Genomic DNA, 13,202 nt, shown 5'->3' on the forward strand with positions numbered 1-13,202 from the left:
CACCCTACACCCCCCCATCCCCTGCTTTGGTCCTTTTATTCTGCCAAGCTGCTGTCTGTGGGCTCTCTAATATCCTAATAAGAGGCTGACTTCAGAGTTCCAGCTTGAGAGAGTTGCTGTAACAGTCCACCACTCATTGAACTTAAGGGTTGAAAACTGTAACACCTATAGAGTCGGTGGTGCCTTATGCTATATTGATCAGATCTGTAGATATCAGCTAATCTATAGCTTGTTCAATGTGATGGCTCCTCCCATGGTCTGTCCTGCTGGGACACGGACTCCCAGATCCCAGATCATCACTACTACTACTACTTCTCCTCCTCCTCCTTTTTTGTTTAAGAGAAGCTAGAAATATAGAGTTCTCTTATGAAGTTTCCTAATTTTTAAATGTCATTCTGACTAGAGCAGCCAGCACGAAACCTGGAGGGGTCCAGGAGCTGCCAAGTCAGATCATGCTGATCTCAGCATGACGGGCAAGGGGTACAACTTCCCCAAATCATGGGGCACAAATGTACCTGGAAGCCAACCTTTTGACCCCCTCAGCCAGTGTCTCCTGCTGGAGGTTTCCCTCTGTCTGTCATTTGCCAAAGCCCATTTAGCATCAGACCTGTCTACCTTGTACATTGCGTTCCACACAAACCTCAGTGAATCAATTAAGCTCTGGTTACAGAGGACTGAAGAAGACTGGAATCAGCTGGCGCCGTTTGTACCTGAGGTCTTTGGATCAACCCCAGATATCCTCACTCTAGTTCCTGGTCCCAGACACACCTCAGCATAGATATAACTTCATCTTTTGGAACTAGGCCACACGTCAGATGAGTGCCCCCCGTCAGACCATACCTGGAGGGAATAGGCAGCATTGTAGATGTTTGTGACGGGCACATCACTGCCGTCCTCTGTGCACTGGCTGTAAGGTTCGCTCAGCTTGAAGGATTCTGTCTGCAATGGTAAGAGCACACAATCATCTATGTTGTCCAGATGGGAGGATTCCCTCTGAAGCTAACGAATCGTTTAGTTACTCACCCAAGTTTATCAGTTACCTAGTAGGTGTCTGGGGCAGTTGTAGACACTGGGACAAGTACCTTGCTCTCACTGAGCATATATGCAGGAAGGATAGACAGCCAGATGGCCAGTGAGACACTTTGTCTTACTAGCTTACTCATCAATGAAATGGGGCTGGAGAGATGAGGTGTAGTGGATAAAGTGTTTGGCTCATATGTGTGAAGACCTGAGCTTAAATCCCTCAGTTTGGAACCCACAGAAAGCTGGACACAGTAGAACCTGTGTCTGTAATCCTAGCACCCTGACCAGAAAACGGGAGGCAGACAGAAGACTCCCTGGAACCTTGTGTTCCATCTAGCCTGAAATATTACAGATTCCTGAGGTTGTCTTTGATATCTATGTGTGTCCTGTGGCATGCATATCAGTGTGTCTCGTATGTGTGCCCACACACATACACACTCACACTTATACACACACACAGAGAGATTTTTAAAATGAGATAATTTTAGATAATGCTCAAGGACACGGGGTAGAAAGGCTTAGGGGGATGAGACGGTCAACCTTTTAGACTCATCAGCAAAGCCTCAGAGAAAGAGCCCTTTGGTCGAGATAAAGACCAAAACTAAGAACAAAATTCATTATACTTTAAATAGCCTAACCTCTACTCTCCCATATACCTTATGTGTTACCGAAAAACCGTAAAATTTACTACTCAATAAGATAAGGAAAGGTCTGTTGTCCCCTCAGATATGGGCCTGCACAAGAGCCTTACAGTGCAAAATGAACTAACTTTCCACTTGACTGCTGTAAAAATACTGCTAGTTACCCCTTCTGAGTGGTGCGGACCCTCTCTGCGACCTTACTCACTGTACTTCTTGCAAAGTATTTCGGTACGTTCTCTTTCTCTGCTTTTATGCCCTGGTAAATTCTTTTCTAGCCTACGATGGTTAGTTTTAAATATCAGCTTGCCACAACTTAACAGCAGCAGGGAAGAGAATCTCAACTGAGTAATTGTCTTTACCTGGCGGGTCTGTGGCTGTGAGTGTGGGGAGGTGGAGTAGTGGTCATTGCTTGAAGTAGGAAGACTTATCCTGAATGTATGTGGCACCATTCCCGCGTGGGGCCTGGGACAGCAGAAGGGTGGAGAGGGCGAGCTGAGCAGAGAGCAGGTGGGGAGGGGGAAGCTGAGCAGAGAGCAGGTGGGGAGGGGGAAGCTGAGCAGAGAGCAGGTGTGTGTGTGTGTGTGTGTGTGTGTGTGTGTGTGTGAGCATTTGCTCTTCCCTGCTCTTCACTGGATGTGATGCGGCTCGTGTGCAGGTTCCTTCATTTCTTTGAAATAATATACTATAGCTTGGAGTTAAATAAGCCTTTCCTTCCACCAACTGCTTCTGCTCAGGGTGGGTTTGTTTTTGAAGCAAAGGAATGAGACTGGAGCACAGACTATGTCACCAACTTCCCCTTCATGGCTTCCCAAGGCACCTTTGTTACGTTAACTCAGTATAAAATGGTAGAAGGGAGCTGGCCTTGTGCAGAACAGAGGGCTGAGTGCCAGGCAGAGGGAGCAGCAATGATTGAGGTAGGAAGGTCCATGGGGCCTGAAACACGGAGAAAGAGAGAAATCTCTGGGGCTGGGAATGTAGCTCAGTTGTAGAGCCTTTATCTGGCCTGTGTGAGTTCAATTCCCAGCACAGGGGTCAGGGCTAGAGATCTCTGGCAACAAATCAGAGAAGGAGTAAGGGAAAACCAACACCCTGTTAAGAAACCTGGATTCAGCTTTCTGAATGGTGATAAGCCATCTGCTTATCTGCTGGAAGGGGGGCTGGAAGGTCAGGCAGAAGTGTTACTGGTGTGAGATGCCCAAGGTTCCTGTCCCTGTGGCAGAGCCCATTTTCTTGCCTTCTGGCTCTGGATGTCAACTTTCTTAGAAGAATCCTAAACAGAAATTGTAGCCAGCCTAGAGCGAGGGTCTGCAGCCTGCTTGTGTGTGAGAAAGCCTGCGTGTGCACCCATACACCCATGCACGCTGTTATTGTTGTAGGTCAGGGCTAAAGAGGCACAGATGGCTTGTTTCTAAAAGAAAGAATGATGACTGGGCAAAACAAAGAACAGAGAGGCACCCAGAGGGCCAGAAACAGACCAGAGGCACGGCCACAGGCTACTCTTTCTCTGTTTTGTAATTCATCTGCTGACCCATTAGTCTCCCTCAATTAACTGCAAGTTCCTGAAGGGCAATTGGCCATGCTCACTGTGAAACCTTGGAACAACAGAAGCAAGCAAAGGTGAAAGCAAAGGTGCTTCACTGATGGACAGACAGACACACATGACTGTTTTGCAACCTGTTCTTTTCACTAATGTACTAATAACAAATGAGCTTGTTTCCAGTCAGTGCAGAATCAATGGACTAAAAGCTGAATGGCAAATCCATTTAGAGATTCTGATGTTTGCCAAGGCTGGGCTGAGAAACAAGATACCGACAATCCAAACAGTAGCTCTGTCCAAGGACATCTTTTTTCCTTGTCACCCTGCGGGGTGTTCTGAGCTGCAAGCTCCTTAGAATCTTGGGGGCCAAGAGCTTGCTGAGCCAGTGTGCACAGAGCCAGTCTGCCACAGGCTCTACTTGTGTTCTGCAGCAAGAACACCTTCTGGCATCCAGGTAAGGGGGTCTGTGTGCTTAGGTGGGCTGAGTTAGGTTAGCAAAGGTGGCTGGGACTCGGGAAATCCATAAGTCCTCAAAAAGCATACAAGTCTTAGAATCCAAATGATGTCTCAGGACCCAGTGGTGTCTATTTGCAATGCTGCTTATTCCCATGGGAGCCTTGGGTGGTTCAGGGCTTTCTCCTCACTTATTTCCAATAGGTGGAGGTCTTTCCTGCAGACTCAGCTGGAAGAACTTTGCCAGGTGTGCCCTGCCACACCTCCAGATCTGATTCATACTGACTGGTCCTGAGCTCCTACTCTGTGTGGAGAGTCCTGGCTTTGACCAGGTAAAGGTCTGTGAAAAGAACCCAGGCTGCCCAAGGTGGAGCTGTGTCTCCTGCTGCCTGTCTCAAAGCTGTGCATCACCTACATCTGTCTCAGGGCCCTACAGAAGGTTGAGCAGTAAGCAAACTGGCCTCCCAGCCCACCTAGAGCAAGACAGCAATCTGTTTCCACCGTGTACATTTTAGGGTGAGACTTCTTGGGGATAAAAGATTTTTCTCTTTTACAGAAGGAATACCCTCATCCCACCTAGTCCCAAGAGGATGCATCTGAAATGGCACCCTAGACTGCTCATAGAAGCAGATCCAAGACTTAACCCTGTCTCTGACCATCTCATCTGACCATACACCAAGGGTAGGATTCTGCGCCCTCCTAGGGACCCCTTCTGCACCAACCACATGATGACCAATGGCCAATCATCTCTAAACAAACTGTAGTGACAGGTTCACTGGCTATACAGTCAGAGATAGGGGGCCACAGGGTTGGAATAAATCTGAATTCAGATCCCAATCATGATACCTCAAACTGAATTATTGGTTTCCCTAGACTTCAGGGATTTTTTTTCCTGAGAACAATTTACAATATGCTTTTGGTAATCCCTTACCCGTGATACATAGTTAATTTTAATGGTTAACCTGACAGTATTTAGAATCATCTAGAAAACATATCTCTAGGTACATCTGTGAGAATATTTCCAGAAATGTTTAACTGAGGAAGAAAGATCATCTGAATATAGCCATACCATTCACTACGTTCATCTCTGTGTCATCCTGACAGAGGACAAAATGTGACCAGCCAGTCCTGCCTTCATCACTGCTTCCATAATGGACTGTATATTCAAACTGGGAGCCAAAATCAACTGTTTTATCCTTATGTTGCCTTTGTCAGTTGTGGGACATAAAGCCATGCCAGGAAGTTTGTTAAGGTAGAGCAGGTTGAGACCCAGAGACTCGGGGAGGACACACTCGAAGCTCAGGGGACTCCCAGCTCCCTTCCAGACTCCTGACTTGGAACACATGCCATGGACCTCACACAAAAGAAACATGTCCTATGGTCATGTAGCCCTGAAACAGAGTTCTTCATGCTAATGAGGTACCTAGAGGCCCAAAGGACTTAGCCAATAAGCTTCCCTTCCCGGACATTCCTCCCTGCAAAAGATACTCAATCTCAGGGCTACGCTGAGAAATGGGTATGGTTCATTATGCATCCATTTTCCACCATGAACAAACAATAAACTGTTTAGAGCCGTAGACTGTCACTTTCATCAAGATTCACAATGGGGAGCCACAAAGAAGGCATCTGCCTTCTCTAAGGATGAAGAGAGCACCTTCATAGAGCATTGCACAGGCTTCTGGGGAGGGAGAACAGCCTGCCCTAGTGCCCTAGTGTACAGCCCCGGAATGTCTAAAACCTGTAATCCTTCTGCTTTGGCTCCTTGAAGGCTGGGGGTGGGGGTGGGGTGGGGGATGGAGGATGTGTGCCCCCCCCCAACCTGGTGATTCAGGGTGTGGCTTTCCTAGCTCTCAGAACTTTTTGTAAGCCGAATTGTTTATTTACTTAATTTTACTCTGAAGAAGGGTTTTGGTGCTGGTGCCAAGCCCTGGTCTATGAAGGGAAATGTATTTGATCTGAGATTTTTTTTTTCCCTTTAAAAATGGAACACTTGAGTTTTTGCCAGGGAAAAAACCCTCAATATCATAGTCACAGAGAGCCTCACATGTGGCTGCTAAGAGAGGGCCGTGGTTCCAGTCCAGAGTCCTTCCTCTTTGTTCTCTGCCTCTGCTTACTGGTGTGAGTATTCGTCAAACTCGTGCTAAGAAAGTGCAGAGCACCGAGCTTCGCCACAAAGGTCAGTTTTAATTATTAGAATATGTGTGCTGTCCACTCATGACCCATCTTCTCTCAGCACAGCAGCACAAGCGACTGGTGTCCCCATAGCTGACCTCTAGCCAACAACAGCAACAACAACAACAACAACAACAAACCTTTTATCCTTAAATTGCCTTCACAGATATATTGTCTGCTGAGACCTAATTGGCCACTGGTAATCTTTGCCTCAGTGGTCCACAAATACCGTTCCCCTCCCCCGCCAGGAGCAAGCTGCAACAACTTTAGGTTTTCTCTCACAGCTTATATATCCTAGCAAAAAAAATCTCTGTTTTATAGGTTTCCCTCTTATTTTATTATATTTGTTTATTTATTCACCCTACAACCCAATCACAGTCTACCCTCCAATATCTTAAACATACCATGTCTGTGGGAGTTTGCAAACAATTAGTCAAGTCTTGCCAGCTCATCAAGAGATAAAGTTTGCTGTCCACTGGTTGAATCTGGGTAGGCCACATGACTCACACTTTGACCGATGGTTATGAAGAAGCCTGATCCAAGCAGATACTTGAAAAGTGCATGCACATCAGAATTAGCTTTCTTTTGCTGACCTTGGAGACTGTGCCACCCATGTGAACATGTCCAAGCCAGCCGTCTGGTGAGGAGAGGCCACAGGGAGGAGACACAGGTGGCCCAGCAGATCCAGCACTTGACTCTACATGCTATGAACCACGCTGCTTGAGGTCAACATAGTCTGGTCTGGATCAGAGAAACTTCTCAGATGAACCCAGTTGCACTGTCTACCCCACAGACAGACCTAACACTTGGTGGTGGGTTGAAGCCACTGGTTTTGAGGATGGTTAAAAAGAGGCGAAAGTTAAGTGATACTGTCTAAATCTCAGCTCAGGATCTCCCCACCCCCTATAACTTCCTCATCTTGGCTAATGGCATTCTAGTCTATCCAGCTGTTCAAGCTAGAAACCTAAGTTTCCTTCTGCAAAGGTCTCCTGCATTGCTTTCTGTCATCAGGAGATACAAAGAGGCATCTTCAAGTCAGCTGAGTCCTCACTGTTCTTATTCCCCGTCTGACCTGATGTCGTCCCTCATTGGAAGTATTGAGAGTCACTCATTTGTTCTCCTGGCCCCACTTTCTCTTCCTCCACCACCCTGTACTCACCTATCTAAATTACGGATCTTGTCCCATCAGTGTCCTCACTGCCTGGTGACTCAAGCATTCCTTCACTGGCCTCAGCTCACCTTTCAAATTCTACCTCCCTCTTGATTCACTTCAGTCCAACAGACAGGCCTTACTGCAACAGCAGGGGGCCTTCTATTACAGAGAATGCAGGCCTTGAACTCGTAACCTTAAAGTACACAGAAGGCCTGGGTATGGGACTGCCTGTATCCTAGGTACTTAGTAGGCTGAGGTGGGGATTGGTGGGCTCAAGGTTGAACTGGGCTACATTGTGAGACCTTGTCTCAAAATAAATATAATGATGATGATAGTAATAAAGATATGGGGATGTAGCTTACTAGTAGAGAACTTGCCTAGAACACCAATAAAGTAGAGATAGATAGATAGATAGATAGATAGATAGATAGATAGATAGAACAAAACAGTAACATATATAGTCAGGTTGAAAATGTGTTTTAAAACTTTATCTTGGAGCTGGAGCAATAGCTTAGTGATTAAGAGCTCATACTAGCTGGGCAGTGGTGGCACATGCCTTTAATCCCAGCACTTGGAAGGTAGAGGCAGGCAGATTTCTGAGTTCGAGGTCAGCCTGGACTACAGAGTGAGTTCCAGGACAGCCAGGGCTACATAGAGAAACCCTGTCTCCCCCACCCCGACCCCCAAAAAGTAGCTCATACGATTTTAGCACCTTACGTTACATCCAAGCACTTACATTGGGCAGTTCACAAATGCATGCAACACCAACTCCAAGGGATCTGATACCTTCTGGCCTCCATGAACACGTGCACAACACATACATACATACATGCATACATACATACATACATGTAAACAAATCTTTATAAATAAATAAAACTGTATCTCTATTGCATATGCTGATCCTTTCTTTGACATTACTCTTTAAATCATACAGCATAATTATGTAATATTTACATAGTATTCGTATTTAGAGGGTGTGTGGACTCTATGCAAACACGGGGTCCAGATTGATCATCAAAGATTTCAGTCAATTATGAATAGGAAATGCTGGGCGAGACATATCCAAGAATTTTAATTGAGAATGTGCCCCATAAGATTGGCCTAAAGGCAAATCTGTGTTGTATTCATGTGGGAGGGCCCAGCCCTTTGTGTGTTTTGCCCCCATGGGCTGGTGATTCTGAAGGCTTAAAAAAGCAGGCTGAATAAGCCATGAGCAAGTAGCGCTCCTCCATGCCCTCTGCACTAGCGCTTACCTCCCACTTCCTGCCCTGACTTCCCTGGGTGGTGGAGTACAAGCTAAAAGATGCAATAAAGCCTTTCCACCAAATTACCTTTGGCCATGTTGTTTTATCACAGCAGTAGAAACCCTAACTAAGACTATGCATTTATAATGAACATCTGTAGATTTTTTTTCAGTGATTTACATAGCATTTATACGATATTGAATATTATAAGTTATCTAGACATGATTTAAAGCATATAGGGAAATGTATGCAAATACTGTGCTATGGATGTCAGTATTGAAGAGTCGAAGCAATTTCCTTCCAATGCCATAGGACAACTGTATACTATAGAAACAGAATACCATGATGCCAATATTTATGCAACAAAATTCAATGTTGTCATTGAGACTGGAGGACTATCTAGTGCTACGGTAGATGCTGGTGATATATCTTGAATTAGAGTAACTCAGAAAAAAATTATTTTAATAATAAAAATCAACAAATTTAAAAATTAGTAAAACAAAACAAAACAATTGCAGGACTTTTCCCTAATTGCAACTATGGGTGGCAAGGTGGTTAATTTTGACTGTCACCTTGAGTGCATTTGGAATCACCTAGAAGACACACCTCTTGTGGGTGTCTGTGAAAATGTTTCTAAAGAGGTTTAGCTGAAGTGGGAAAGCCCACCTTGAATGTGGGCAGCAGCACCCTGTAGACTAAGGTCTCAGACTGAATAAAAGAGACAGAGAAAAAGCGAGCTGAGCACCCACGTCCATCCTCTGCTTCTTGCTCTGGGCCCACTGACCAGGCACCTCCTGCTCCTGCTGATGTCCCTTCCTTTGCATCATGAACTCTATCCTCAAATTGTGTGGCCCAGTTAAATCCTTCCTTCTTTATATTGCTTTTGTCTTTATGTTGTGTACGTGTGTGTGTGTGTGTGTGTGTGTGTGTGTGTTTGTCACAATGAGAAAAGCAACTAAAACAGGTTAAATAAAGGAAACTCTTCTCTTTGTATTTTGTGATACATTATAAAGGTTTCTTTGTGTTGCAAAACAATTTGTACTCCCCATTAATGGTGGAAACAAATTGCTCAAAATTTGAAGTTAAGACATTAAAAAATTTTTAGAGAAAGAAATATACTTAGTTTCTGCTTTACATCCTGCAGAAAAGAAACCAAACTGGGTAAAGTATTAAATGAAGTGGTAAATTAACCGGAAGAAAATTCATGTCAGTGTCTGATATCAAAGAAGGGAAATCCTCAATAAACATACTGACAAAGGAGAGGAAACAGAGGGGGTGCTGTGTAACACTCAGTGGTTTTCATTGAAAAATACTCTAAGAAACTCAAAGGAAACACAAACCAGAAAAGATGTTTTTAACAAATACAACTAATTTGTATAATATATTACACAAATATATTATATATAATTATATATATATAATTAGTATTCTTCATTTATGATACAATAGTATACTGTTATATAGTAATATAGACATATATCATCTATGTGTACTTATCTCATAAAAGAAGGGGTTATTAAAAAGAAAAGATAAGTTTTCGCCAACATCTCTGCCACCCCTCCAACAAGTGTCCATATGTATCCGGAGCTGGCACCAAATCTGTTACTACTTCCACCTCCTGAGTGCTGGGATTGCAAGCACTCATTACTGTGCCTGGCCACATCTTTTTTTCTTAAAAACATGCACAGTGTTTTTAAAATGCTGGTGCGTTTTTCTGAGCATTTGTTTGTTCTATGCCAAGCATGTAGTGCACATAACTCAAGTGCCTAGCAGACATTAACTCGCTGAGCTCTCACCAGCCCCAAAGCAGCAGTTTGCTCACAACTCCACTATACAGGCGAGGTCACGGAGGTGCAGAGATTAGAGGACTAACGTGTCAAGCCAGACCCCGTGAATCCTAAATCCCTGAGACATACAGCCTTGTGAAAAGAAGCTATGGGCAACTTGAAAATAGAGGAATATTGTTGGGTTTGCAGTACAGTGAGGTTACCTCTCTGCTCCACGATTCAACCCTACACCTTCACGATGTGATAATCCACCCTTGCTCACTTCCTCTACTCCCATCACTGTCTAACCTATTGTACACCAGTTTCTGTTCCACTTCTTCCACTGAAGGCTGTCCTGGCAAAGAGCGCCAGTGCCCTCTTGGTCTCCAAACTCAGAGAATGCCTGCCTGCTCACCTTTCATCTTGCTTGACCTCTCAGGTGCACGTGGCAAACTTTCCGGATGCTCCCTCCCATTGACCCATCACAGATTCTCCCTGGCTCCTGCTTCTCTGCCTCTCTATTCCTCTGTGTTTTTTGTTTTTTTTTTCTGTTCATCTCTTGAGCAGTTCATGTTCAGGGTTCTGTTTCATGTCTTAGATGATGGCATTCATTTCCAAATATAGAATTATCTCCCAAATTTTCTTCTGAGCTCCAGGCTCAAAGCATCTACTTACTGGATATCAATTTATTAATTTTTATCATATGTGCATTGGTGTTTTGCCTGCATGTATGTGGGTGTGAGGGTGTCAGGTGCCCTGGAACTGTTACTTGTGAGCTGCCATGTGGGTTGCTGGGAATTAAACCCAAGTCCTCTGGAAGAGCATCTGGTGCTCTTAACCACTGAGCCATCTCCCCAGCCCTCCTTACTGGGCATTTTAATTTCATCTGGGTTTACCCTTGAGACACAGCAAGGTGGGCAAGTCTTGAATATTCTCTACTCTTCCTGCTTTAGACCTTAACTTTGAGTCTGGTTTTCTGTTACAGCCTCCTGAATGCTAGAATTGCAGGCATGTGCCACTGTGTCCATCATTTAAGGTTAAAAAAGCTTTACTGTATGGCTTACCATCCTACCCATGACACTGTTGTAACTGCTCTGCTCTCTATTTGGACTAGTCCTTCCTGACATCACTTGCCAGGAACTAATTCTTCAAAAATTCATTGTTCAGGAAGCCTTTTCCATAGCCTTTGTCTGTCTATCCACTCATCCTGTTGCCCACCCATCTGTCTCTCCCTCCCTCCCTCCTTCTATTCACTCATCTACCCAGAAATTACTATGGATATGTTATGTTCTAAGATCTGAGACTGGATATGAGACAGACAGCGCCCAGGTTTCCCCAGACATAAGCACTATGTTGCAAATATATGTTGATTGATCAATTGTCAGTCTGTGTGTGTGCGTGCATGTGTGTCTAGAACCCAGAATATGGTGCACAGTAGGCAAATGCTCTACCAGCAAGCTGTCTCCAAGCCTAGGTGTGTTGTTTTTCCCTTCCTGTCTTAGAGGTTGGGCTCTTCTTTTGATATTCAGAGTCTTGGACATGTTAAATCCTATAGGCCTTTAAAAAACAAGAAAAAGTTTGTTGACCGACTCCCTAAGTCTATCATCTTAACACACCCAGCAATAATAAATAATAAGTAAACAAACAAATAAATGTGAAAAATGTGAAAAGGAAGTCTAGTTTGTTTGGATTTATTCTTAGTGACTCCCTGCTGACCTCTCAGTAATCCTTGTCTTTTTGTTGTTGTTGTTGTTCCACTCGGTCATCAATCACACCTCTGACTGACTGACCTTGCTGTCTGGCTTGGATTTTCTACAGGTGTAGCTGAAAACCCAACCAGATCCTTGTTTATCATCAGTATAGAGAATGTTTGCTTAATAATATGGTGGGTGTTTCCAAGCTCAAAACAGAGACCGAGAGGGCGGGCGGGCGGGCGGAATCCATTTGCTTTTGAACTTCTGCAAGCTTGCTTAACTCAACCATTTGCAGACACTAGGAGAGAGAGGCAGGAGGCAGAAAGGCAGTAAAAGAATAAGGGAAGAAGGAGTTTGAAAGGTCTGAGTCTGTCTTCAGTGTGTATGGAAAACTGCATGGGGAAGGTTGGATGGAAATGGACACTTGTCTTCCGAGAGCTTTTGGCTTGTTGGTGAACAAATTAGTGGTACACCAGGTTTTTCAATTCCTCACTTGAGCTTGCTGAAGACTCAAGACATTTGTCTCCTTGGGAAATCAGCATTCATATAGCCCAAGCTGTACACACTACCTGTCTCTTACATTGGAACAAAGTTTCTAAACAATAAACACTGAAGCAACAGATGTGCTGTGTACCACTGCCATCCTATGTCCTCATCTTTACTGGTGAATCTTAAATCACATTTTCTCAGAGTAGCATACCCTGAACCTCATCTCCCTTGAGTCAGTATCCCAGTCTGATGGTTCCAATATATGTCTTCAAAATCCATGTGTTAAAAATGTAATCCCTAAACCCATGTGTGATTAATATTTGGGGCTGGGATCTTTGAAGAGCACTGGGATACAAGGGCATGAAGGTGGGTTCCTGTGATGCCATTGGTAGCTTTATATGAAGAGGGAGACCAACCTGATCTAGAGCACTCACTGTGTGAGGCACCTGTCCTGTTACAGTGCAGCACAAAGACTCTTTGCCAATGGTTACACCATGCTGTGCTTCCCAGCTCCAAATTACAAGCCAGACAAAAGCCTCTACTTAAAAACAATCCAGTTTTAGGCATTTGAACAGAAAACTGACCAAAACACCCAGGATATGCTCTTCTAAAGACCTCCTACCACCTGCCTCTTGTTTTTGTTCTTTGAGGTAGTGCCTTTCCATGTGGCCCAGGCAAGCCTGGAACTCCTCAGTCTTGGCTTCCAATGCACTAGGGTTATAGATGCAGACCACTATGCCCATCCTCGTTCCTCCTTCAGAACATATGGTGATTATAGTTTGTCATTTGCATCATTTCTCACTGCTGATTCTCTCCTCTGGACTCCCCTGTGTGTAGCACTTGTGAAGTACTCAGAAAATAACTGTTGGATGGCTCAATGACGGACGGGTATCAATCAAATCTCGAGTGGTTACCACATCACCTCCTAACCCCCGCCTGAGAATCACATACATTTCTAAGTCACATTTCCTGATAGCACCAACTTGAGATCATCCCAAGACTTTGACCTTTGGTACACCTTTTAGAT

General features: G+C 44.4%; 1 protein-coding gene across 1 annotated transcript in view; it reads right to left on the reverse strand.

The window, feature by feature from the left end:
- The window catches only part of Scnn1g (sodium channel epithelial 1 subunit gamma), a 33,475-nt gene that overhangs the window by 6,876 nt on the left and 13,397 nt on the right, over positions 1-13,202 (reverse strand). The window contains exon 7 of the mRNA XM_021168623.3: positions 841-939. Coding sequence (XP_021024282.1) covers positions 841-939 — 99 coding nt within the window. The remainder of the gene's footprint in view (positions 1-840; positions 940-13,202) is intronic.

Source organism: Mus caroli, unplaced genomic scaffold (assembly GCF_978045245.1).
Source record: "Mus caroli unplaced genomic scaffold, Mus_caroli_1 scaffold_8, whole genome shotgun sequence".
NCBI classification, from domain to species: domain Eukaryota; kingdom Metazoa; phylum Chordata; class Mammalia; order Rodentia; family Muridae; genus Mus; species Mus caroli.